Source organism: Aptenodytes patagonicus, chromosome 15 (genome assembly GCF_965638725.1).
Source record: "Aptenodytes patagonicus chromosome 15, bAptPat1.pri.cur, whole genome shotgun sequence".
NCBI lineage: Eukaryota > Metazoa > Chordata > Aves > Sphenisciformes > Spheniscidae > Aptenodytes > Aptenodytes patagonicus.
The window spans coordinates 15,441,603-15,462,600 of NC_134963.1; the positions used below are offsets into that span (position 1 = coordinate 15,441,603).

At 65.6% G+C, this 20,998-nt stretch overlaps 2 protein-coding genes across 5 annotated transcripts in view; one reads left to right on the forward strand and one right to left on the reverse strand.

Annotated features, from left to right (window-relative positions):
* The window catches only part of AP1B1 (adaptor related protein complex 1 subunit beta 1), a 29,342-nt gene extending 16,852 nt beyond the window's left edge, over positions 1 to 12,490 (reverse strand). For 3 of the 4 annotated variants that reach the window (XM_076352845.1, XM_076352844.1, XM_076352842.1), the window contains exons 1-5: positions 12,435 to 12,490; positions 6,085 to 6,200; positions 4,637 to 4,699; positions 3,482 to 3,587; positions 477 to 612 (exon numbers count right to left, since the gene is read on the reverse strand). In XM_076352845.1, coding sequence (XP_076208960.1) covers positions 477 to 612; positions 3,482 to 3,587; positions 4,637 to 4,673 — 279 coding nt within the window. In that variant the 5' untranslated portion in view covers positions 4,674 to 4,699; positions 6,085 to 6,200; positions 12,435 to 12,490. Of the gene's footprint in view, positions 1 to 476; positions 613 to 3,481; positions 3,588 to 4,636; positions 4,908 to 6,084; positions 6,201 to 12,434 lie in introns of those variants that run through there. The other variant, XM_076352843.1, reaches the window with a different exon arrangement.
* A 1,927-nt stretch (positions 12,491 to 14,417) lies between these two features.
* On the forward strand, positions 14,418 to 20,263 carry NEFH (neurofilament heavy chain). The gene is made up of 4 exons (XM_076352990.1): positions 14,418 to 15,201; positions 16,669 to 16,868; positions 17,630 to 17,754; positions 18,136 to 20,263. The coding sequence occupies exons 1-4, from the start codon at positions 14,418 to 14,420 to the stop codon at positions 19,721 to 19,723; spliced, it is 2,697 nt and encodes an 898-aa protein (XP_076209105.1). The 3' UTR covers positions 19,724 to 20,263.
* The last annotated feature ends 735 nt before the right edge of the window (positions 20,264 to 20,998 follow it).

Genomic DNA, 20,998 nt, shown 5'->3' on the forward strand with positions numbered 1-20,998 from the left:
TTTTTCTTCCTAAAAAGCCAAAACTCCCTTTAATGCCCACCAAGCCTTTTCACAAAGCGATTTGGCAATGTCTTGGCTCCTAACAAACACGCTCTTCGGTTCCCAGCTCCACCTGGAAGATCACGAGGGCTTTCTCAGCTGCAGGGACTTCGGCGTGTAAGCTCACATGACGGCAGTCTGATCACGGGAGCTGCCCACAACCGAAGCTGCCACTGACAGAGCAAGTGGCACAGTACGGCTGCCAAGAAAATGTTTTTCTTCTGCATTACTGGACAAATTCGCTCAGTTATCTAGAGCTAGGGGAGCCCCTACTCCCTAGGAGAGGGGCTTTGGAAACCTGCCCGCGCTCCCTTCCTTGGAGGGGGGTACATAGCAGCTTAGTGTGGTGGCCTCGCGTGAAAGCAGGGACGCACGTAGTGGGCTGAACCAACCCGCTGCAGCATGCGGCTCTCGGGCACGCAGCCCTCTCCTCTCACCTTCACGAAGGTGTTGACTGCCATGATGGCCATGTCCGGCTGGCTCTTGGCGTAGTTCATCAGGTAGAGGTAGACCAGCTTCTTCAGCTCCAGGTTGTCTGTCTGCATGCAGTTCACCACGTCCGGGAAGAGAGCGCTGAAACACAAAGCGCCTCCGTGAAGGCAGGACACGGCCACGCTGCTGAGCCGGGGGAAGGAGCCGCCACCGCCGCCTATGGGACCCCCGCACTCCCCCAGGAGCAGGGGCCATCTCCCTTCACATGGCTCAACCCACTCCTGAAGCCAGAAGACCCCAGGCTCTCCCAGGACCTGAGCCCACTCCGCAACAGAGGTGGCTAAATTACCCATCCCCAGTGGGTTTTTCTTTACGGATCCGTATCAAGAGCAGCTCAAAACGGCCCCTAACAGACAGAAACTGAGCTCTCCCACGTGGCTCTGCCGTATCCCAGCTCCGGTGCGTGTCCACTGCCCCGGGAGAAGGTGCAACATCACCCAGCCGTCACGGGACGGTGCGAAAGTCTCCGGCGCCTGCGAGAGGACGTCGGAGACGAGCCGTTCCCCCCTCGCCTTCTGCACGATCCCTCCCGTACAGCGCTACCAAAACGGTCCTCTGCTTTTGCGGACGTTAGACCCGTCCTGCTGCAAACTGCTGAGTGCTCGCCCCACGTCCTACGCTGGAAACATCACGTTAGAGAAGTAAACCCCCAGGACTGGGTGCAAGGAACAGCCCCGCTCCCCGGGGCGAGCCCTGCAGCAGAACAACGCTCCGCTAGGACGGAGCGGAGCTGCCAAGCTGTCTGCATGGAGCTGGGGGCTTCCCCTTCCCAAACCTGATCCCGGCGAGTACTAAACACCCTAAAGCCGCGGGATGCCAGAGACGCTGTCTCACCACAGACGATAAAGACAGCCCAATTAGACTATTAAAGATACAGACAGCCCAATTAAGACTATTAAACCACCTTAGGAGAAGCGATCAAGATCAGAGAGCTAACGCAGGAGTTATCCCACCCTGACACACGTCCCTCGGCTCCTGGAAGCTTCTCTGCCACTGCAAACCCAGCCATCGCTTAGAGGATCAAACCCGGGGCGCCCCTGAGCCCGGGGAACTGCACTTTGCCAGTTCTCTCGCAGAGCTCCCGGCTGCCAGCAGAGCTGGCACCCACCTCAGCTGCTCTCACCCCAGGCTAAACCAGGCTTTCCTGGCCCCTGCCAGGGAGGGCTGAACTTAGGAAACTGCTTTCTTGCAGCCTAAAATACGCACACACCAAAGAAAATGGGTTGCCACAGCCGATATTAGACAGGATGAAAGGGCGGATGAAGACATCAATATCTTTATCGATGATCTGGACGAGGGGATCAAGTGCACCCTCAGTAAGTTTGCAGACGACACCAAGCTGGGCGGGAGTGTTGATCTGCTCGAGGGTAGGAAGGCTCTGCAGAGGGACCTGGACAGGCTGGATCGATGGGCCCAGGCCAACTGTATGAGATTCAACAAGGCCAAGTGCCGGGTCCTGCACTTGGGTCACAACAACCCCATGCAGCGCTACAGGCTTGGGGAAGAGCGGCTGGAAAGCTGCCTGGTGGAAAAGGACCTGGGGGTGCTGGTCGCCAGCCGGCTGAACATGAGCCGGCAGTGTGCCCAGGCGGCCAAGAAGGCCAATGGCATCCTGGCCTGTATCAGAACTAGTGCGGCCAGCAGGAGGAGGGAAGTGATCGTGCCCCTGTACTCGGCACTGGTGAGGCCGCACCTCAAATACTGTGTTCAGTTTTGGGCCCCTCACTACAAGAAGGACGTCGAGGTGCTGGAGCGTGTCCAGAGAAGGGCAACGAGGCTGGTGAGGGGTCTGGAGAACAAGTCTGATGAGGAGCGGCTGAGGGAACTGGGGTTGTTCAGCCCGGAGAAGAGGAGGCTGAGGGGAGACCTCATCGCTCTCTACAACCACCTGAAAGGAGGTTGTAGCGAGGTGGGGTCGGTCTCTTCTCCCAAGGAACAAGCGATAGGACAAGAGGAAACGGCCTCAAGTTGTGCCAGGGGAGGTTTAGATTGGACATGAGGAAAAATGTCTTTACTGAAAGAGTGGTGAAACATTGGCACAGGCTGCCCAGGGAAGTGGTTGAGTCCCCATCCCTGGAGGTATTTAAAAGACGTGTAGATGAGGCACTTAGGGACATGGTTTAGTGGGCATGGTGGTGTTGGGTTGACGGTTGGACTCGATGATCTTAGAGGTCTTTTCCAACCTCAATGATTCTGTGATTCTATGATATCTCCTTTCCAGCGCTTCTGCCGAGCACTGACCAGCCTCAGGCAAGTCCCTGCCACGGCTGGTGTCATCTTCTCCAAGGTGGCCCCAAGACAGAGCGTTACCTGCTGCTGCGAGCGCTCTGGGAGCTGGGGACACACCGGTTTTCCAAATACAGAGCTCGTACCGTGGTTTTCCTCCATCTGCTCTCAAATGCACCATTAAAAGCAAAGCGCTGACGTCGCGTGTAATGCCAAGGGTGTGCGGGGACGGGTCCGTGCGGGGAGGAGGAGATGGAGGGGCCACGTGCCACTTGGTCAGGCAGATAAAGGAGAAGGGAGAAAAGCAGACGCCCGACCTTTTGGACTGGAGTGGTTGCAAAAGGCTTAACGCCACCGAGGCAGAGATGCTGACCCTCTGCCATAAAGGCTCAGAGGGCGGTTCCGCTTGGTTTTAGTAACACTTGAAGGAAGCTGCAATAATCCCAACAAATTTATCTGGCAGCCAGACCAATCCTCTTTTGGCCAGATTACCACCAAAGCCAGGCAAACCCCCGCCTGCCAGATGGCCACGCTTACACAAACGTTTTCCTCCCATAGCAAGAGGTGTAGCTGTGGCCAGCAGCTCGCTCGGTCCCCACCCAAGACAAAAGCCAGCGCAAAAACCCCTCGGAGGCAACAGGGAAAAACAGGAGCCCGCAAGTCATCCGGGCACCCTCCCGGCGCGGTTTGGCCCAGGCATCCCCGGCACAGCACCGCCACGCACCTGACATCTTTGCCGACAGTCATGGAGGCTATCACCTTCTTCACGGCCTCCTTCTTCTTCTCCTTCTTGTCGCTGTTCAGTTCGGCTTTCAGCTCAAATATCTCCCCTGGAGGAAAGGGAAAAGGGGGAGGCTCAGGGGTTACGGGGCTGGGGCACCCACCTCTCTGCTGGGGAGGGTGAGCACAGCTCCCACCTGCTGTGTGCCGGGGCTCCTTTGCCACCCCGGGTGCTCCGGGGTGCCAGGAGCTGGAAAGGGGGATTTTAACTTCCCAAATGTCTCGCCGAGGGCCGGGGCTGCTCTGGGGGCTCAGCTCTCATCCGTGGAAACGGAGACGAGCCCGCAGAGGGCTTTAGGGACGGGAGATGCTGCAGGAGTGACGAGCACGAGCACCCCGCACCTCAAGCATAGGACACGGGGTTTATTTGGCAGGTATTTTTGGCTGTGGGGTGGTTATCACAGCACACAGCGAAGCCCCAGCCCCGCGCACGGCTGTTGGGAGGCCCTCCTCTACCTGGGGAGCCCACCGCCGCCCAGAGGATAGCGGGCACCCGCAGCAGCGAACGCAGGCAGATTTTGGGAACTGCTCCTCAAGCCTGTGCAAGGGATGGCGGCGCCCAAATCCCGCTCTGCACGTGGCAGCAATCCCCCAGCCCAGCACCCTGCTGGGGGCGACCAGCGGCTCCGGACCCAGCTGAAAGAAATCGTCTCCTGCCCTCGCAAAGCCACGCTGAGCTCTTTATTCACTCCCAGGCAGGCACATTAATTCCTTGGTCTGGAAAGTGCTTAAGGTGAACACCCCGAGCGCTTCTGTCCCAGCCCAGGGGAGCTCGGGGACGATGACGACCATGTCCCGCAGCTGCTCCTGAGCTGCTAAAGCCGATAACCCAGCTGCCAACAGCCTTGTCTGGGTTCAGGGGGCCGGCGACAAGGTGCTCTGACCCCACAGCAGCCCAGGAGCCGCCCCGGCTGCATCGGAGCGAGGAGCAGGGTGTCTGCCACAGCATCCCGCGTGGGTTCAGGGCATTCCCACGAGAGCTGGCACCTCCGCCAGCTTCCCGCTGCGGGGACAGCCCTCCCCGCCCGGCTTATACAGCTGCGAGAAAAGCCTGATTATTTTGGGAAAGATTGCGTGACCCTCCCGCTCCCCCTCTTACCTTTCTTCGTGGTGGTGAAGTACTTCGAGTCCGTCATGGTGGTCTCCAGCTAGCGGCACGTCCCTGGGAGGAAAGGCAGACCAGAGAGGTGGAGGGTTGATAGTTTCCTTGCTGAGGTCGCTACGGAGAGCTCCGGGAAGGAAAAACCGGGGGAGGGAAAGAGCCTTGGATCTCATGGTAAGAGTCACAAGGAGATGAAGCGCCTGGAGAAGCCCTTGGCTCCCGCGCTGCCAGAGGAGCCCGTTCCCCCGGGGAGGGCGAGCGCCTCGCAGCCACGCCGGCGCACCGCGGGTGCTGCCGATGAGTGGGGAATCAGCTGGTTCGCTAACGAGGACGTGGAGGAGGAGGAGGAGGAGGAGGAGGAAAGCAGTCGCTGAAGACGCCAGCGTTCACCCCTGCTCAGGCTCCAGCCCCGACTCGCTTCTCTCACCAGCAGCAGAAGCGGCCACTCTGCTCGCCCCATCCCACGCGGAGCTGGGCAGCCCTCGTCCCTGCCGCAAGGGCTCGGTGATCTCCCCTGGGTTTGTGTCTCCTCGTCCGAGAAAGACTTTTCTAGGGAAAATTCACCCCCAGCCCTCCCTCACACCTACGCAGGGAACCCCTCTGGGACGGGAAGAGGAACCGAGCAAAACCCGAGGCTCAGACCAAGGCCGGAGCGAAGGGACAGCGCAGCCGAGAGGGGCAGGAGCCTGCCAGCGCCCGACCAAGCACGCTGGCAAGATCAAAAGGAGCCTCTTCCAGAAACCATCCCTGCTCCAGCAATGCTGCTTTAAATTCAAAGGGCGCGAGGTTTCCGCCCAGCACTTGGGGCTATATTATATAATTCGGGCAGTTTAGGGCAGATTTACAGCTCGGCAGGCCGAGGGAGCCCGACGTGCAGGCAGCAGAAAGCCCTTCTTAAAGGTCAGCGGGGATTTGCCTTTTACGGCTCTTTCACCCATCTTTCCTTCAACAGCAAAGAAACCAGAGGATCGTCCTTGAAAGCCCGCAGTGGCCTTGCTGTTTTGGAGGGGCAGGAGCACGGAAAGCAAAGCCAAGGGAAGAAAAAAAAAAAAAAAAGCTTGCAAATGGCTTTAAAATGTAAATGAGCATCTTGAAAGCCAAATGCAGCAATCCCCTGCGAGCACACGAGATGCAGCCAGAGGAACCGTGTCCTCTGTTCCCTGTCCAAGCCGGACAGGGATCCCCAACAGGGATAAAAAGAAAATCTGGGGGTCGAGCCCGCCGGGCAGAGCACACAGCCAGAGCCAGCTTGGCGGGCAGTAAGAGAGAAAGAGTTTGCATTGGTTCGGGGCTCGCTGCGGGCGTTGGCAGCGCGGGCCCCATGCTGTTACAGAGGGGGCAAGCCTGTCACCGTGCTACCCCAGCCCTGCCGAGGCGGCCCCGGGAGCAAACCGCTTCCCGGGCAGCCTCGCGTAAGACACAACGCTCCTCCCTGCTTCAGTTACCTGGGATTTATATTCAGAGCCTTTTTTCCCCCCCTAGGTGGATGGCTCTCCAGCGAACAGCGGGAGCTCCCAGGCTGTGCCGCAGCAGCTCTCTGCGCCTCGCTGCAGATCCCGTCCTGCAAGAGAGGGAGGAAGGAGGATTTACTGCAGTCCCTCCGATTTCACCGACCTGGCTCGCAGTCAGCCCTGCTCTGCAGAAGTGCCTGGAAAGCAAACTTGAAGCCTACCAGGGAATTTCTGCAGCCGGCTCGGAGACGTGAATCACGCCTGCTGCTTTCCTGCAGCCTCCCGGTTTCCCAGAGCCCCCGGGTACCGCAGCGTGTGTTTTAGCCATCCAAAACCTCACTAATTTCAGAGACGGAGACAGCCACCCATCTCCCCCACTCCTTTAAGCCCTGCAAGCGCCGACAGCAGCCTCCAAAAAAGCAAACTGCCGCCACCGCCTCCTCCTCCAGCCCGAGCTCGGGAATTAAGGCGCACCCCTTGCTCCCCACACCAACACCTCAACCTCCCGAAGCGGCAGGACCGGGCTTGAAACAACCCAGCGCCTCGAGCAAGGTGACGAGAGGCCGAGCGAGGCTCCAAACGCTCGCCGAAGCTGGGTGCTCGGCCCCCCGCACCGTTGCGTGTGTACCCCAGGCTAACCAAGGGTGACGAGGCAGGGCTGCCTGCCAGCCCTGGGACACGGCCGCCGCTGGCACAGCCCTGCTGAAGGTGAATTCCCCCGCGCTCAGCCCTTGGGCAGGGTCCAACGCTGCTGCCTGGTGCCAGTTTTAAGGAGGGGCAAAGGAAACGGTTCAGGGACTGCAGAGCAGCTCTTGCGTTACCCCCTCTCTTTCTACACACGTCTTTGTCCAGCTTGAACTGGGCAAAGGGACGGAGGGGGCAGGGTCCCCTCTCCCAAGCCGGAGCCCAACAGTAAATAAGGCAGATTTCTGGCACACAGGAGCAGCGGGGGGTGGGTGTGTGTGTGCGTGTGTCAGATCCGGAGCCAACAGCCTCGATCATCTCGTTTGGACAGATCTGATTGTTTAGAGTCATTACGGCGAGTTGCAACCACCCTGCCCTTGCTAAACACCCTCCACCTGGCGAGCAAAAATGGGCGGTGGGAGCTCATCTGCAGGCAGGGAGATGGCAGCAAGCGCTCGCCGCGTGGCGCGCAGCCGGCAGCCGAGTGCTTGCTCCCCCTGCTCCAGCAACTCCCACCGAGCTCCTTTCCAGGCTGGGAAAAATGTCCCGGCACTCGCTGATCTCCCAGCGAGGGGCTGAGCGGATCAGCAGTTCCCGACAGCCGGGAGCAGCACCAGCACTCAGAAAAAGCAAGGTGGGACTGGCTGCGAGATTTGCAGCCACAAAACAAGGAAGACAAAAAGCCCCTGACGTTGCGGCAGCTCGAGTTTTACCCTATCTTCTTGCCAAACTTATTTTAAGCCGGTCTTGCAAACTGGATTCGAGGGGAAGGGGTTGAAAGTGTTTGTAAGGATCTGGTAGCAAAATGGCGGCTGGGTGTTGGAGGGGAGCACCCAGAGCTCACCCACACCTAGTTCGGGCTCCTCGGGTCCATTTTGAGGACGAGCCTTTGCAGCCGCACCCTCCCCGGGACCCTGGATTTACCATCCCAGGGCACGAGGGCTCCCGCACCGTCCAACCCCTGCCCTGCTGCAGAGCCTCCTGCCCTCGGGTGGTCCCCACAGCCAAGGGGCAGTGGGAGACCTCCTCTCCGAAGCCCCTACGAACAGCGAAACCGGAGCACGTGCCATCAGCAACCCCTCCCGTACCTCCCACCTTTGCAGGCCGCGCCGGCCAGGCTCAGCGAGACGGAGATGGTGGAGGTGTGGGGAGCTCGGCGCTGCTCAGCGCCCCCGTGCCAGCTGCTGGGAGGAAAGGGGCTCGCCGAAGCGTTTTACCCCTGATCTTATTCAGCCGGGACAACTAAATTCAGGAGCCCCCAGAAGACGCAGAGCAACGCTGCTCTCCTGAGACCCCCGGCGCGACAGCGGCCACACCGCTCTACCTCCCACGCTCCCCCCTCCACCTGCCTCAGGGTGGAAAACATCATCCACGTTCACACCACACGCAGCAGAAGGGCCCCGTTAGGTGCTGCCACAGGCACCTTCCTTGATGGACGCAGCTTTAACAGGGTTATCCTGCTCCTGCGATGCAGCACCAAGGAGCCGGTGGCCCAGCTGGCAGAAGCACCATGGTTTGGAACGTCTGATTTTCTGCTGCTCGTGAAGCCCTTTGAGGCTGAAGGAGAAGCCGGCGCTCCCGCAAGCTGAGCTCACACGGCTGATCGCAGGACAGCGTGCTCCTCCCAGGGCCTGCATTTCAGAGCCGCCGGGTGACGCACCCGTACGGGCGCAACGTGGCACAAGCCCCGTCCTCGATCCCGAGCCCTCGGGTCAGGAATGCAGCAGGGCTCAGCCGTCCCTTTCCTCCCGGCTGCCACGCCAGTGGGCTCCCGAATTCAGCCGTCCCGGGTGAATAAGATGCTCCTAAACCCGAGAAACGCGGCACGGTGCTTCTCGCCGAGGCGGGTGCTGCCAGCAGGTTCCCAGGGACGACACCGATGCCGAATAAGCCGTCGCTGGTGCCACTCGTTTCCTCTTACGGAGAGTGGAAGAAGAAAACTCGTTAGCGACCCCCCAGCTACTGTTGCCGCCCTGTTTTAGGCCAATTCCTCCATCCTAGGAGGCTGAGATGCTGCTGACAGGAGTTCTTCAGCTTCTCGCGATAGAGACCCGTTACCTGGGAAGGGATGCGGGGAAAGCGCTGCTGCCGCTCCTCCGGAGGAACGAGTCACCCGAGCACCACACGAGCATTTAAACCGTGCCCGAGACACCCCGGGTCCCTGGTTATGACAGCAAGAGGGCTCGCTGTAGCTCCGCCGATCTTTCTAGCCCAGGACAGGGGTTCACTGGCTGACGGTAAGATCTGATCTACCCAGCCCAACGCGTGTCTTCGGGAGGGTCTGAGGAGACAGGCGGGAAGGGAAGGAAGGCAGCAAACGCAGGGAGATGCATCTGCTCCAGCCCCGCACAAATACAAGCCCCCCGCGCATCGGGGCGGGGGGGGGCAGGTACGGCACCTAAAGCGGAGGGAGAGGCAAAGAGGAGCAGGAACTCGAAGTGCAAGCTTCTAGGAAGCAGCTCATCTAGAAAACAGAGGGTCAGCTGAGGGTTAGCAGGGAGAGGAAACTCCCAGGAGCAAGTAACACGCCCTCTCGCAGCTGCAAATAAAGCACTTGAGGTGGATCAGTAAAACCCAAAGTCAGCACAATTAAAGAAAATTAAGGCAAGACTAAAAAAAAATCCTAAATACCGAGACGGGTAACTGAAGCCACGGGGATTTCACGCAACTATTCCCCGTTGATGTGAAGCAACTTCAAGCCGATGCAAAAGGCCAGGCAGGCACGAGGCGGTGACGGCTCCTCACGCCTCCGAGCAGCACCGTGTGCCCCGGCGCGGGAGGGAGCCCCGTCTGCTCCCTCGGGTGAATTAACCCCCCGGACCAGGCACAGACACCAGCGGGGAAGATAAAAACCCAAGCCTGGGAGAGAACGAGCGGCTGAGGATACAAGAGCCAGCAGCTAAAGAGCCTCGTGCCGAACTTCGGTGGAGCGAATAAGGAGGGGGAAAAAATTGGGTTACGTGGCGAATCCTGTCCTGCAGGCAGCGCGCAGCCACGGGCGCAGCTCCCATCCCCGTGGCTCAACCCAATCTCTGCCCCACGCCTCTCCGCACAGCCGGCACAGAGCCCCACGAGCCCCATGCACGCTCCCTAGGGCGGAAGATATTTTTCCTAAGGACTGGCCCGGCTTGAGCCCTGTAGCACGCAGCAACGCGGGGCTGCGAGCCCGCCGCCGCGTCCCGAGCTCGGCTCAAAGCCTTCACGCCTCCCCAAAGGGCCCAGGACTCTCCCCATCTGTCGGCTGGGCCGTGCTCCGCCGCAAAACAGCCCGCCTGCATCGCCACGGCACGGGCACCCGGCACCGCGCCGCCGAACCCCGAGGGTTGGCAAGACCCTGCGGCTCCCACCTAAGTTGTAAAAATACCCCCCAGCGTGTCGTGTCTGTGTCCCCCCCCCAAGGAACTGCCCAAAGCCAGCGAGCGCCACCGATTATCCCGCACCTTCTATAACGAGAGGAGCCACCGGTTAACAGCAGCGCCGAGCGCAGATGACGGCCCGTGAGGCCAGCGGGGTGGCGGCCAGCACGCCCCCTCGCGAACCCGTCACTCACCGACCCGCGCCCTTTCCAAGCGGGTCCGTCTCCCGCCAACCAAGAGGTTAAGGTTGCCCCCTTTTCGTAACTCGTGGGTAAAAAGCCCCGCCAAACCTACCGCGGCCTTAGCGAGGCGCCCCAAAATCGTGGCGGATCAATTCATCCGCTGGGCCGCCGCCTGGGCGAAGCCCTGAAGCACCGGGCACCCGGCCCTTAACTGACACCGACGGCAGAAGGGCCACGGGAGCGGCTGTACGCGTTAAAAACGAGTCGCGGCCGACGCGCCCCATCAGTCGCTAACTGGGGAATAAAGGCCGCAAAGAGCCAAAGGGAAGACCCGAGGTCTCCCCCGAGCCACACGCTGCCGGGCAAAGCGGCACGCAGGGATCCCAGCGCCGTGGGGCCCAAAGCATCGCGCACCAGAGAGCCGGGGGGGGGGGGGGACGGGGACACGGGGATGACGACTTTAAGCAGCATAAGCTCAGAGATCACCTCGAGCGGGGATAACACCTCCGGCGTCCCTCCCGAAACACCAGCTAAGCGCCCTCAGAGACGCCGAGGACCTCGTTCCGGAGGTGTCGGGACACACAGATGAGCTCTGTCCCGCGGCAGAGGGGACGTTCTTCTCCCTGGGCCCCGCAGGGCTCCGAGGCCGGACACCTCCCGCCGCCACCGTGGAGCTCCCACAGCCTGGCTTGATCCGAGTAAGGACCGACACCTCTGGAAAACCCCTCGGGGTCCCAAAACGTCAAGTCCGTTCAGTCCGGCAGCCTGAGGGGCACGGGAAGCAGCCCCCGGTCCCACGGCCAGGTTCGGGACTGGGGGGGGGGGGGGGGGGGGGCAGAAAACCAGATCGAATCAACTTGCTTATCCGAGGCACCCCTTTAACATCCCACGCCCCAGGAGGGAGCGGACGGCAAAACCCCCTGTGAGCCCCCACTGCCACGGGGGGGGTGGGGGTGTCCCTGACAAGTTTTATAACTCCGGCAAACGCCGTATGATCTAAAGCGCCTGTGGAGGAGAAGGAGAACACCTGTAACACACCTCCTTTAGGCGGAAGCTGTTTCACAGGCCCCTTTTTATCGAGTTTGGGGGTTCCCCCCCCCCCCAAAAAACCTCCACGGAGGAGGCAGCGAGAGCAGGATATCAGGCCGGGTGCCTCCCTGCCTGATCCCGTACCCGGTTCCCAGCTCGCTCCGCGTCTCAGCGGGGCCCGGCGCCGACCTCCTCCCGTCGATCCGCACGGTGCCTCGCCGTGCTCCGAGCCGCGGCGCTGCCCGCACGGAGGCCGGGCCCCTGCAGCCCCAAGAAGCGGGCGCTGACGGCGGGCACCGAGGGCTTTCAGCCCCGCCGTTCCCCCCCTTTTCCCCAGCCCCCCCCCCAGCCCCCGGGCCGGCTCCGGTGCGCCGGCCGGCTCCGTCTCCCCTTTGGCCCTCGAGTCCTTTTACCTCCTGCCCCAGAGCCGTGCGGCTCCCAGGCTCCGCCGCACCGGCCGGGGCACGGGCCTGCTCCCGCCGTACCGGTTACGGGCGAGATGGAGGCGAAGGGGGACGTCCCGCGCCTCGCAGGCAGGGAAACCCCCGCTCCCCGCGGGCCCGATGCCCGGCGGCGGCTCCGGCTGCCGGCGAGGACGCGGTCCCCTGGCCGCTGCGGGGGTCGGGGGGGGGGGGGGGGTACAGCCGGCGGAGGGGAGCGGACTCCCGGGCTGACCCCGCGCACCCACCCGGCTGGGATCCGGAGGGCAAGGCCGGGACGCGGAGCTACAGGAGGGCACGGGGAGAGGCGCGGCCCCGGTCCGGGGGCCGTGCTGAGGGCGGGGGAGGCCGGAGCCGGGCTCCTGCCTGGAGGGCGCCCCGTGTGCTGCCGCGCCCGGGCAGGGGGGGCGAGGCGGGGAGGCCCGGGCCGGGGGCGGGGGGGGGGGGGGGGGCAGGAAGGGCCCGGGCCCAAGGGGCCGGCCCGGAGCAAAGCCCGCCGGCGGCGGGGGAAGGGGGGGGGTGGGGGAGGCCGGCCCGGGGCGCGCACGGCCGGAGCCCGCCAACAACCCCCGCCGCCGGCGGGAAGGGCCGTGCAGCGGGGCCGCCTGGAGCAGCAGCAGCCCCCCCCCGCCCCGGCCCGGCCCGGCCCGTACCTGCTGCCGCCGCCGCCGCCCGCTGCCACCGGCCCAGCGGAAGTGAGCGCCGAGCGGGGGAGCGCTTCCGGGGCGGGGCGGGGCTGGGGCGGGGCCGGGGCGGGGCGCAGGGCACGGGGACAGGGGAGGGGACAGGGGACACCGCAGGGGCCGGGGCGGGGCCGGGCCCCACCCTGTCGCCCCCCGTAAGCCGCGTCCCCCCCCCCCCCCCCTCTTTCCGAGCCGGCTGCCCCGGGCCGGGCGGGCGCCGCTGCCACCTCCCGCTCCTGGGGGCGGGGGGGGGGGGGGGACCCCGCGGGGCGCCGCCCGGGCGCCCCCGCCCCCCGCCCCGGGCCGCTGGCAAACGACCGGCGGCGCGGCGCCGTTCGGCGGCCCTTCCCCCGCCGCGGTGGCCGCTCCGGGGGCGGCCGGTCCCCGCCGCCTTAGACCCCCCCCGGGACTGCCCCCCCCCCGGGGGGAGAGGGCGCTCGGCCTTCCTCCTCCTCCTCCTCCTCCTCCTCCTCCTTCTCCTCCTCCTCCTCCTCCTCCCCCTCCTCCCTCCTCCTCCTCCCCCCCCCCCCCCTCCGGGCAGCGGGGCGGCCCCGGCCGCTCTTGGCTCCGCTCCCAAACTTTTTTGGGGGGATAAACGGAGGGTTTTGCCCCTCCCGCGGCCCGGGGGGGGCCGGTCCCGTCCCGTCCCGTCCCTCCCCCCCCGCAGAGGCGCTGCCCGCGGGGGACGGCGGCTGCAGGCGACGAGGGTGGCACCCCGGCCCCGGCCCCGCCGCCCGGAGGGACGGGGAGGGTTCCCCGGGCGCAGCGGGCCGGGGCAGGCGGCGGCCGGGCCGGGCCGGGCCGGGCCGGGCCGGGCCGGGGGCGGAGGGGGGGGCCGGGGCCGCAGGGCCGCCCCCCGGGGAGCCGCCGGGCGGGGCCAGGGTGCGGCGGCAAGAGCCGGTAAGGCGGGGCCGGGCGTACCCGGCCGCCGATTGGCTGGTCTCTGCGCGGCTGAGCTTTGACTGGCTGGGCTTCCGCAGCCGGCCCCGCTGACTGGCCGAGCTCCGCGCAAGAGGCGGGTGGGCTGCGCCGCGGCTGCCCGCTGACTGGTTGAGCTCATTGTATGCCGATTGGACGGGCTAACCGGCCGTGCTGATTGGCCAGCTGCTCTACGACCCCTGACTGGCCGGGGGGCCCGCCGGCGCTGATTGGCCGGGCGGTCCGCGCGCGCAGGTGGGCGGGGCTCCCCACCCCAAGGCCGGCGGGGGGGGCCGAGCCGGGGGAGACACCCCCAGCCCCCTCCTTGCCGGGACCCCCCGGGACCCCCCGCCCCGAGCGGGCGGGGGACGCCCCTGCAGGGTCCCGGGGGACCCTCCGGGCAGCCCAGGGTCCCCCCTCCAGCCGGCGGGAAGCCCCGGGCCCAAGCGGCGCCCGACCCCCGGGGAGTCGCGAAGTGTGTGTGGGGGGGTCTGAGCCTCCCCCGGGGGTCCCCGCTCCGCCGTCCTACCCGTGGGAGGGGGCCGCCCGTGTCCCCCCGGGGGGTCCCCCCACTCTCCTCCGCCCCGGGGCGGGGCCCCGCTCTGCCCCTGGGTGGTCCCGGCTCCCTTCCCGGGGGTCCCGCTCTCTACTCTCGGGGGGGGCCGCGCTCCCTTCGGGGGCTCCCCGCTCCCTTCCCACGGGCCCCTCGCCCTGTCCTCGGGGGTCCCCGCTCCCTTCCCGGGGGTCCCGCTCCGCCCTGGGGGCTCCCGTTCTCCTCCCGGTTGGTCCCCGCTCCCTTCCCGGGGGGTCCCCGCTCCCTTCTCGGATGGCCCCCCCGTTCCCCATCACGGGGCTCCGCTCCCCACCCGGGGCGTGGCCGTGGGGTGTCGTCGTCCCCCCCCCCACCCGCGGGGCTGCGGCGCGGGGCGGCGCCGGTGCCCATCCCCGTTGCCGGTGGCGGGGCGGAGCGGCCGCTCCGAGCCCTATAAAGCGGGCGGCGGCGGCGGCGGTGCCGCAGCGAGGGCTGGGGTCGCCATGAGCCTGATGCTGGAGACGCTGCTGGGCCCCCCGGGGGGGCTCCGTAAGGAGCCGGGCCGCGCTCCCCCGCGCTCCGCCGCCTCCAGCGGCTTCCACTCCTGGCCGGGACCGGTGGGGCGAGCTCGGGGGGGCGGCGGCGGCAGCGCGGCCGCTTCCTCCACCGAGAGCCTGGACTCGCTGAACGGCGAACCGCGGGCGCGGAACGAGAAGGAGCTGCTGCAGGTGCTGAACGATCGTTTCGCCGGTTACATCGAGCGGGTGCGGGCGCTGGAGCAGCAGAACCGGGCGCTGGCGGCGGAGGCGGCGGCGCTGCGGCAGCAGCAGGCGGGGCGCTCGGCCATGGGCGAGCTGTACGCGCGGGAGCTGCGCGACATGCGGGGGACCGTCCTGCGGCTGGGCGCCGAGAAGGGGCAGCTGCGGCTGGAGCGATCGCGCCTGGCCGAGGACGTGGCCGCGCTCCGGGGGCGGCTGGAGGAAGAGGCCCGGCAGCGAGCCGAGCTGGAGGCGGCGGCCCGCGGGCTGGCCCAGCGCTCCGCGCAGGAGGAACGGGCGCGGGGGCCGCTGGAGGAGCGAGCCCGAGCCCTGCGGGAGGAGGCGGAGCTGCTGCGGCGGCAGCACCGGGCCGAGGTGGGCGCGCTGCTGCGCGGGGCCCGCGCCGAGCCCCTCGCCGAGCCCCCCGCCGCCCTGCGCCCCGGCGTCACCGCCGCCCTCCGCGACCTGCGCGCCCAGCTGGAGGGCACGGCGGCCCGCAGCACCCTGCAGGCCGAGGAGTGGTTCCGCGGTGAGTCCCAGCCACCCCCCCCGCACCCCGCGGAGGGCTCCGCCGGCAGCACCCCCCACCCCCCCCCCCACCCCCCCGGGTGCTGCTGCGCGGACCCCGCTGCGCGCCGAGCGCCGGGAGGGCGTCAGGGCAACCCCGCCCCGGGGAGGGGGGGTGCAGGGACCTCCGCCATACGCACTGCGCTCCGGGAGGGCGTTAGGGGTACCCCCGCCCCAGGGGGGGCAGGGACACCCCCCCCCCGTATATCCTGTGCTCCGGGAGGGCGTCAGAGCAACCCCGCCCCGGGGGGGTGCAGGGACCCCCCGTATATCCAGCGCTCCGGGAGGGCGTTAGGGTACCCCCGCCCCGGGGGGGTGCAGGGACCCCCCGTATATCCAGCGCTCCGGGAGGGCGTTAGGGTACCCCCGCCCCGGGGGGGGTGCAGGGACCCCCCGTATATCCAGCGCTCCGGGAGGGCGTTAGGGTACCCCCACCCCTGCCACCAGCTCCCCAGTGTCTGCGGGTGCGCTTTCCCCCGCCCCACCCCGCAGTGCATTTCGGGGAGGGCGGCATGGTCACCGCCCCGACACCCCGCAAGTCTGTGGGGTGCCGGGATCCCCCTAACGCTGCGGGGCGCCCTACCGGCCCCTCCCCGCTGGGGCGAGGCCGGGAGTGTTTGCGGTGCGCTGCAGGGAGGGGATTACAGCGCAGCGGGGGGGGGGTGCCGCATCCCTGACGCGGGGTGGGGGTGGGGGAGCAGGGAGTGTCCCTGCTGCGCTGTTGGGTGGGGCACTACGGTACCGGGGGGAGGGGGGGGGGGTCGGCACCCCGAGGCTCAGCACCCACGGGCGCGCTGGGCGGCGGCCGGCGGCGGGGGGGGGGGGGTGTTCAGCACCCTGGACAGCGGCGGGTTCAGCACCCTGGACAGCGGCGGGCGCCGCACCCGTGGGCGCGCTGTCCGGCGGGGCGGAGGCTGCCCCCGGGGGCGCCGGGAAGCAGCAGCTCTGTCACCTTCCCCCCTCCTGTTTCCCGGCCCCCCCCCCCCGGTGGCTGCGGGGCGCTGCGGCAAACCGTGTGTCCCCCAACCCCCCCCCCCCCCCCAACGGCCTCACCCCAGGACGGTGCGTCCGGCCGGAGCCGGGCGAGGCAAGGCGGTGCACCCAGGGCGAGCAGGCAGCTCTTCAGGTCACAGGGGTTGTGGCAGGAGCTGAAGGGGAGAGGGAGGTTTGCACTGGATAAAGTCCAGGATGGCAAAAAAACACCCTCCCAGCCCGTCCTGCCCGGGCACCTTCACCTCCCCGGCACAGCGCGAGCACAGACAGAGCGAGGGCTGGTGAAGCCAGCGCACCCAGAGAGCCCCTGCCAGGGCTGGCTCTGCGGAGGACGCACGCGCAGGGGATGTGCAGTATTAAAGGATTTGAGGTTCCCCAAGAAGGGGAGACTGCAGCCTCCCTCCCTCCCTGCAGCTTCTCCTTTCCCCCGTTGCAGTGAGGCTGGACAAGCTCTCGGAGGTTGCCAAGGTGAACACGGATGCCATCCGCTTGGCCCAGGAGGAGATCTGCGAGTACCGCCGCCAGCTCCAGTCCAAGACCACCGAGCTCGAAGCCCTCAAAGGGACCCAGGAGTCACTGGAGAGGCAGAGGCAGGATTCGGAGGAGCGCCATCATGCAGATGTCCTGTCCTACCAGGTAACGTGGTGCAGCGGGCAGTGTTCCAGACATTGTCTGGTGGGGAGGGACCATCCAGCTGCCGGGGAGGAGCAGCGCTGGTGCTTCGGCTTCAGAGATGGCAATGACCTGTGGCAAATGCTCAGGGTTTTGTCTAGAGCCGGCCTTCCCCAGCTCCTGGTGATCAGGTACCCAGAACCTGAGGTTGCATCCGGACCGTCGTGTCCCTCCCCCATGATGGAGCTGTCCCACGTCTCTGCCGGGGTTTGAGCTGCCCACGATGTTGGTCACAAACGCCGCTGAACCGTGCCCAGGGTTCAGGCCACGTCTTGTGTCCCAGAGCTGGGAGCTGCAGCGCAAAGGTCCGCACAGTGTGGTGGCTGCGGACTGAAACGCTGTCCCCAGGGTGATGCCCCATCGGCCTCAGGCTGGGCTTTGGTGGCCGCCAGACTCACCCAAGTCCTAGAAACGTTCCCACAGCTTGTCCCTGCTGGAGGGAGCTCTGGCAGGGGGCCGGGGGCTCAGCTGGCCGCAGTGCAGTGGTGGTGCAGGGCTCCTGCCGGTTCCCCCAGGGGAACAGGAGACACGAACAGCCCCTGGACACGTCCCCTTCCCTCTGTGTCTGCAGGGGGAGGTGGCTGCAGACCCCTCTGTGAGGGCACCCCGGTGCTGGGGGAGCAGTCCCTCCTCTGGAGACCAGGAGACGGGTTAGGGGTGCTCTGTGTCCCCCTGCTCCTGGGGACTGGCCCCCCCCATGTCACCAATTGCTCTGTCTGCCGCAGGAAACCATCCAGCAGCTCGACAGCGAGCTGAGGAACACCAAGTGGGAGATGGCAGCTCAGCTCCGGGAGTACCAGGATCTGCTCAACGTCAAAATGGCCCTGGACATTGAAATTGCTGCTTATAGGTATGGGGCGGGCAAGGGGAAGGCGGGAGGGTCTCGGCCAGCCCCTAGTGCTGGTGTCTCTGGGGACACTCCTCGAGGGCCCTTCTTGGTGAGCAAGAGACCATCCGTCCCAAGACCGTGGTGGGCAACGTCCAACTGGGTGGCCCAGCCCTGCACATGGCTTGCAGAGGAAAGGGTGAGGAAACCCGCACAGCCCAGGGCCTAGGAGCGGGAGGGTCAGCCAGCATCCCGAAAGCAGGGCAAGGAGGAGGGAGATGGAGCTGCAGGGCAAGGAGGGAGATGGAGCCGCAGGGCGCGGCTGGCAGCTCCTGGTCACGGGAGGAGGTGAGAGCTGGGTGAGAAGCAATCGCTGACTGCCCTGCTCTGGTCTCTTCCTGGCAGAAAGCTCTTGGAAGGGGAGGAATATCGGATCGAGTCCGGCTTTGGGATGATTTCCTTCCCTGAGGTGGTCCCCAAGGCTCCCAGCATCACCACCAACATCAAGGTGAAGAGCGAGGAGAAGATCAAGGTGGTGGAAAAATCTGAGAAGGAGACAGTGATTGTGGAGGAGCAGACAGAGGAAATCCAGGTGACCGAGGAAGTCACAGAGGAGGATGAGGCTGAGAAAGAGGCTGAAGAGGAAAAAGCGGAAGAGGAGGAGGAGAAAGCTGAAGCAGAGGGTGAAGAAGAGGAGGCCAAGTCTCCTGCAAAAGAGGAGGCCAAGTCCCCAGAGAAACCCAAGTCCCCTTCAAAGGAGGAGGCCAAGACCCCAGCTGTCAAGTCCCCAGAAAAGCCACCAACCCCCTCAAAGGAAGAAGCCAAAACTCCAGCTGTCAAGTCTCCTGAAAAGCCACCAACCCCCTCAAAGGAGGAGGCCAAGACCCCAGTTGTGAAGTCCCCAGAGAAACCCGCAACCCCCTCGAAAGAGGAGGCCAAGAGCCCAGCTGTGAAGTCCCCAGAGAAACCCCCGACCCCCTCAAAAGAGGAGGCCAAGACTCCAGCTGTCAAATCCCCAGAAAAGCCCCCGACCCCCTCAAAGGAGGAGGCCAAGACCCCAGCGGTGAAGTCCCCAGAGAAACCCGCAACCCCCTCGAAAGAGGAGGCCAAGAGCCCAGCTGTCAAGTCCCCAGAGAAACCCTCAACCCCCTCGAAAGAGGAGGCCAAGACCCCGGCTGTCAAGTCCCCAGAGAAACCCTCAACCCCCTCGAAAGAGGAGGCCAAGACCCCGGCTGTCAAATCCCCAGAAAAACCCCCAACCCCCTCAAAAGAGGAGGTCAAAACTCCAGCTGTGAAGTCCCCAGAGAAACCCCCGACCCCCTCAAAAGAGGAGGTCAAAACTCCAGCTGTGAAGTCCCCAGAGAAACCCCCAACCCCCTCAAAGGAGGAGGCCAAGACCCCGGCTGTGAAGCCCGCCGAGAAAGTTAAATCTCCTGTGAAGGAGGAGGCCAAGTCTCCGCAGAAGGAAGCGGCCCCGGCCAAGGAGCCCACCCCCTCCCCGCCAAAGGAGCCGAAAGCCCCTGTGAAGGAAGAGCAGCCCAAGGAGGCGAAGGGTCCCTCCAAGCCCGGAGCTGAGGAAGGCAGCAAAGAGGAAGCTCCCAAGAAGGATGTCCTGGCCAAGGTGGAGGAGAAGCCCAAAGAGAAGGCGGCTGCTGTGCCGGAGCCTCCAGCCCCACAGGTGAAGGAGACCGCCAAGCCAGGCCCCAAACCTGCGGAAGAAGGAAAGGCCGAGAAGGAGGCTCCACCAAAACCTCAGCAGGAGGTCGGCAAAGTGGCTGCGAAGGAGGCTGAGAAGGCAAAGGTCGAGGAGAAGGTGGACGAGCCCAAGAAGGAGAAGGTGGAGGAGCCCAAGAAGGAGAAGGTGGAGGAGCCCAAAGCTAAAGCGAAACCCAAAGATGAGCCCAAAGCCAGTAAAGAGCCCCCCAAGGCCGAGGCCCCCTCCAGCAAGGAGGGCAAAGCCCCAGAGCCGGCGCCTGCCGCGGGGAAGAAGTGAGCAGAGCCCCGGGCGCCGAAGAGCACCTCTGGGCGCGGGAGCCGCTCCGCTCCCCTCCGACGGCAGGGCCCCTGGGTTGGGCCCCCCCCCCCCCCCCCCGCCGGGCCGGCCTTTACCTTAGCAATACGTCCGTGTGAGAGACGCAGCCCCTCGCTGCCCTGCCCCAGCGGTTTGGCCGATAGCTTCCCTAGCTGAATGTGATATACGCCCAGCGCCACGCGTAAACACTCGAATTATAACCGAGAAGAGACCCCCGGGGAACCGACCGCCCTCCTCCAATAAGTGCATTTATTTAAGGTATGCGCAATCGATGGATGAGCGCAACGCAGAGCTCTAGCTGCTTGGGACGGGGGCTGGCGGGGTCCTTCCCCGGCCTGGGGGGTGACGACCGTCCCTCCGAGCGGCGACCCAGGCCGCAGCCAGCTTTGGTGGGAGAGGCTGGGCGCTGCGGGAACGCTCACAGACACACGGTGCACTCGGAACCTCAGCCCACTGTTATTTGCTTTCTGTGCAATAACCAAATAAAAGTGCTTACAGAGATGCCCCGGCTCTGCTGGCCTCCTGTCGGGGTGCGGGGGGAGGAAGAGGTGGTGAAGGAAGGCAGGAAAGCCTGGCCTGGGGCGGGGGGGGGCGGCTGGGATCTGTCACCCAGGGCTGGGTGGTGGTGGTGGGGTGACACGAGGCTTTTCCAGGGCCCCGGCTGCCTGCCCCAGCCCTTGCCGGGGGTGAGCCCACCCCACGGCAGGCACGAAGGACCCCGTGGGCTGCCTGCACAGGGGCTGGAAACAGGGCCAGCCCCCCCCCCCCCCCACCTCTGCTCCGCAAAGGATTTTAGCGGTTTGGATTTTGCCTGCCTTCCCTTTTTAAAGCGTGGCTCCCAGGGGGCTGGTGGGGCCTGGTTTAACCTGGGCGCCGCAGCACCGCCCTGCACTGCAGCACCGCGCTGCTGCCCGGGGGCACAGAGAGGGTCTGTCAGCCTTCCTGGGGGAGAAATCGCCCACAGGGGAGAAGCGGAGAGGGCGGCAGCCAGGAGAGACGACGACCTTGGGAGTGGGGATGGAGCCCGACTCTTGCCACCCGGGCTGTGGGACAGGACCCACAGCAGGGAGCTGCGAGGCGCTGGAGAGGGGGGCACATCCCAACTCCCTGCCACCAAGCAGGGCAAGCCGGGGTGCTGGGATTCCCACCCCAAGCCTCGACCCCCCCCCTCCTCTCACAGGACACCCCTTTACTCCCCCACCCCCAGCCCAGGGATGCGGCGAAGCCCCCCCCCCC

What these genes read in the sequence shown, in the direction of transcription:
- NEFH (XM_076352990.1), top strand. Translation starts at nt 14,418, where the DNA reads ATGAGCCTGATGCTGGAGACGCTGCTGGGCCCCCCGGGGGGGCTCCGT. An exon ending in GGCCGAGGAGTGGTTCCGCG is followed by an intron (nt 15,202 to 16,668) that starts GTGAGTCCCAGC and finishes CCCCCGTTGCAG; the next exon opens with TGAGGCTGGACAAGCTCTCG. An exon ending in ATTGAAATTGCTGCTTATAG is followed by an intron (nt 17,755 to 18,135) that starts GTATGGGGCGGG and finishes TCTTCCTGGCAG; the next exon opens with AAAGCTCTTGGAAGGGGAGG.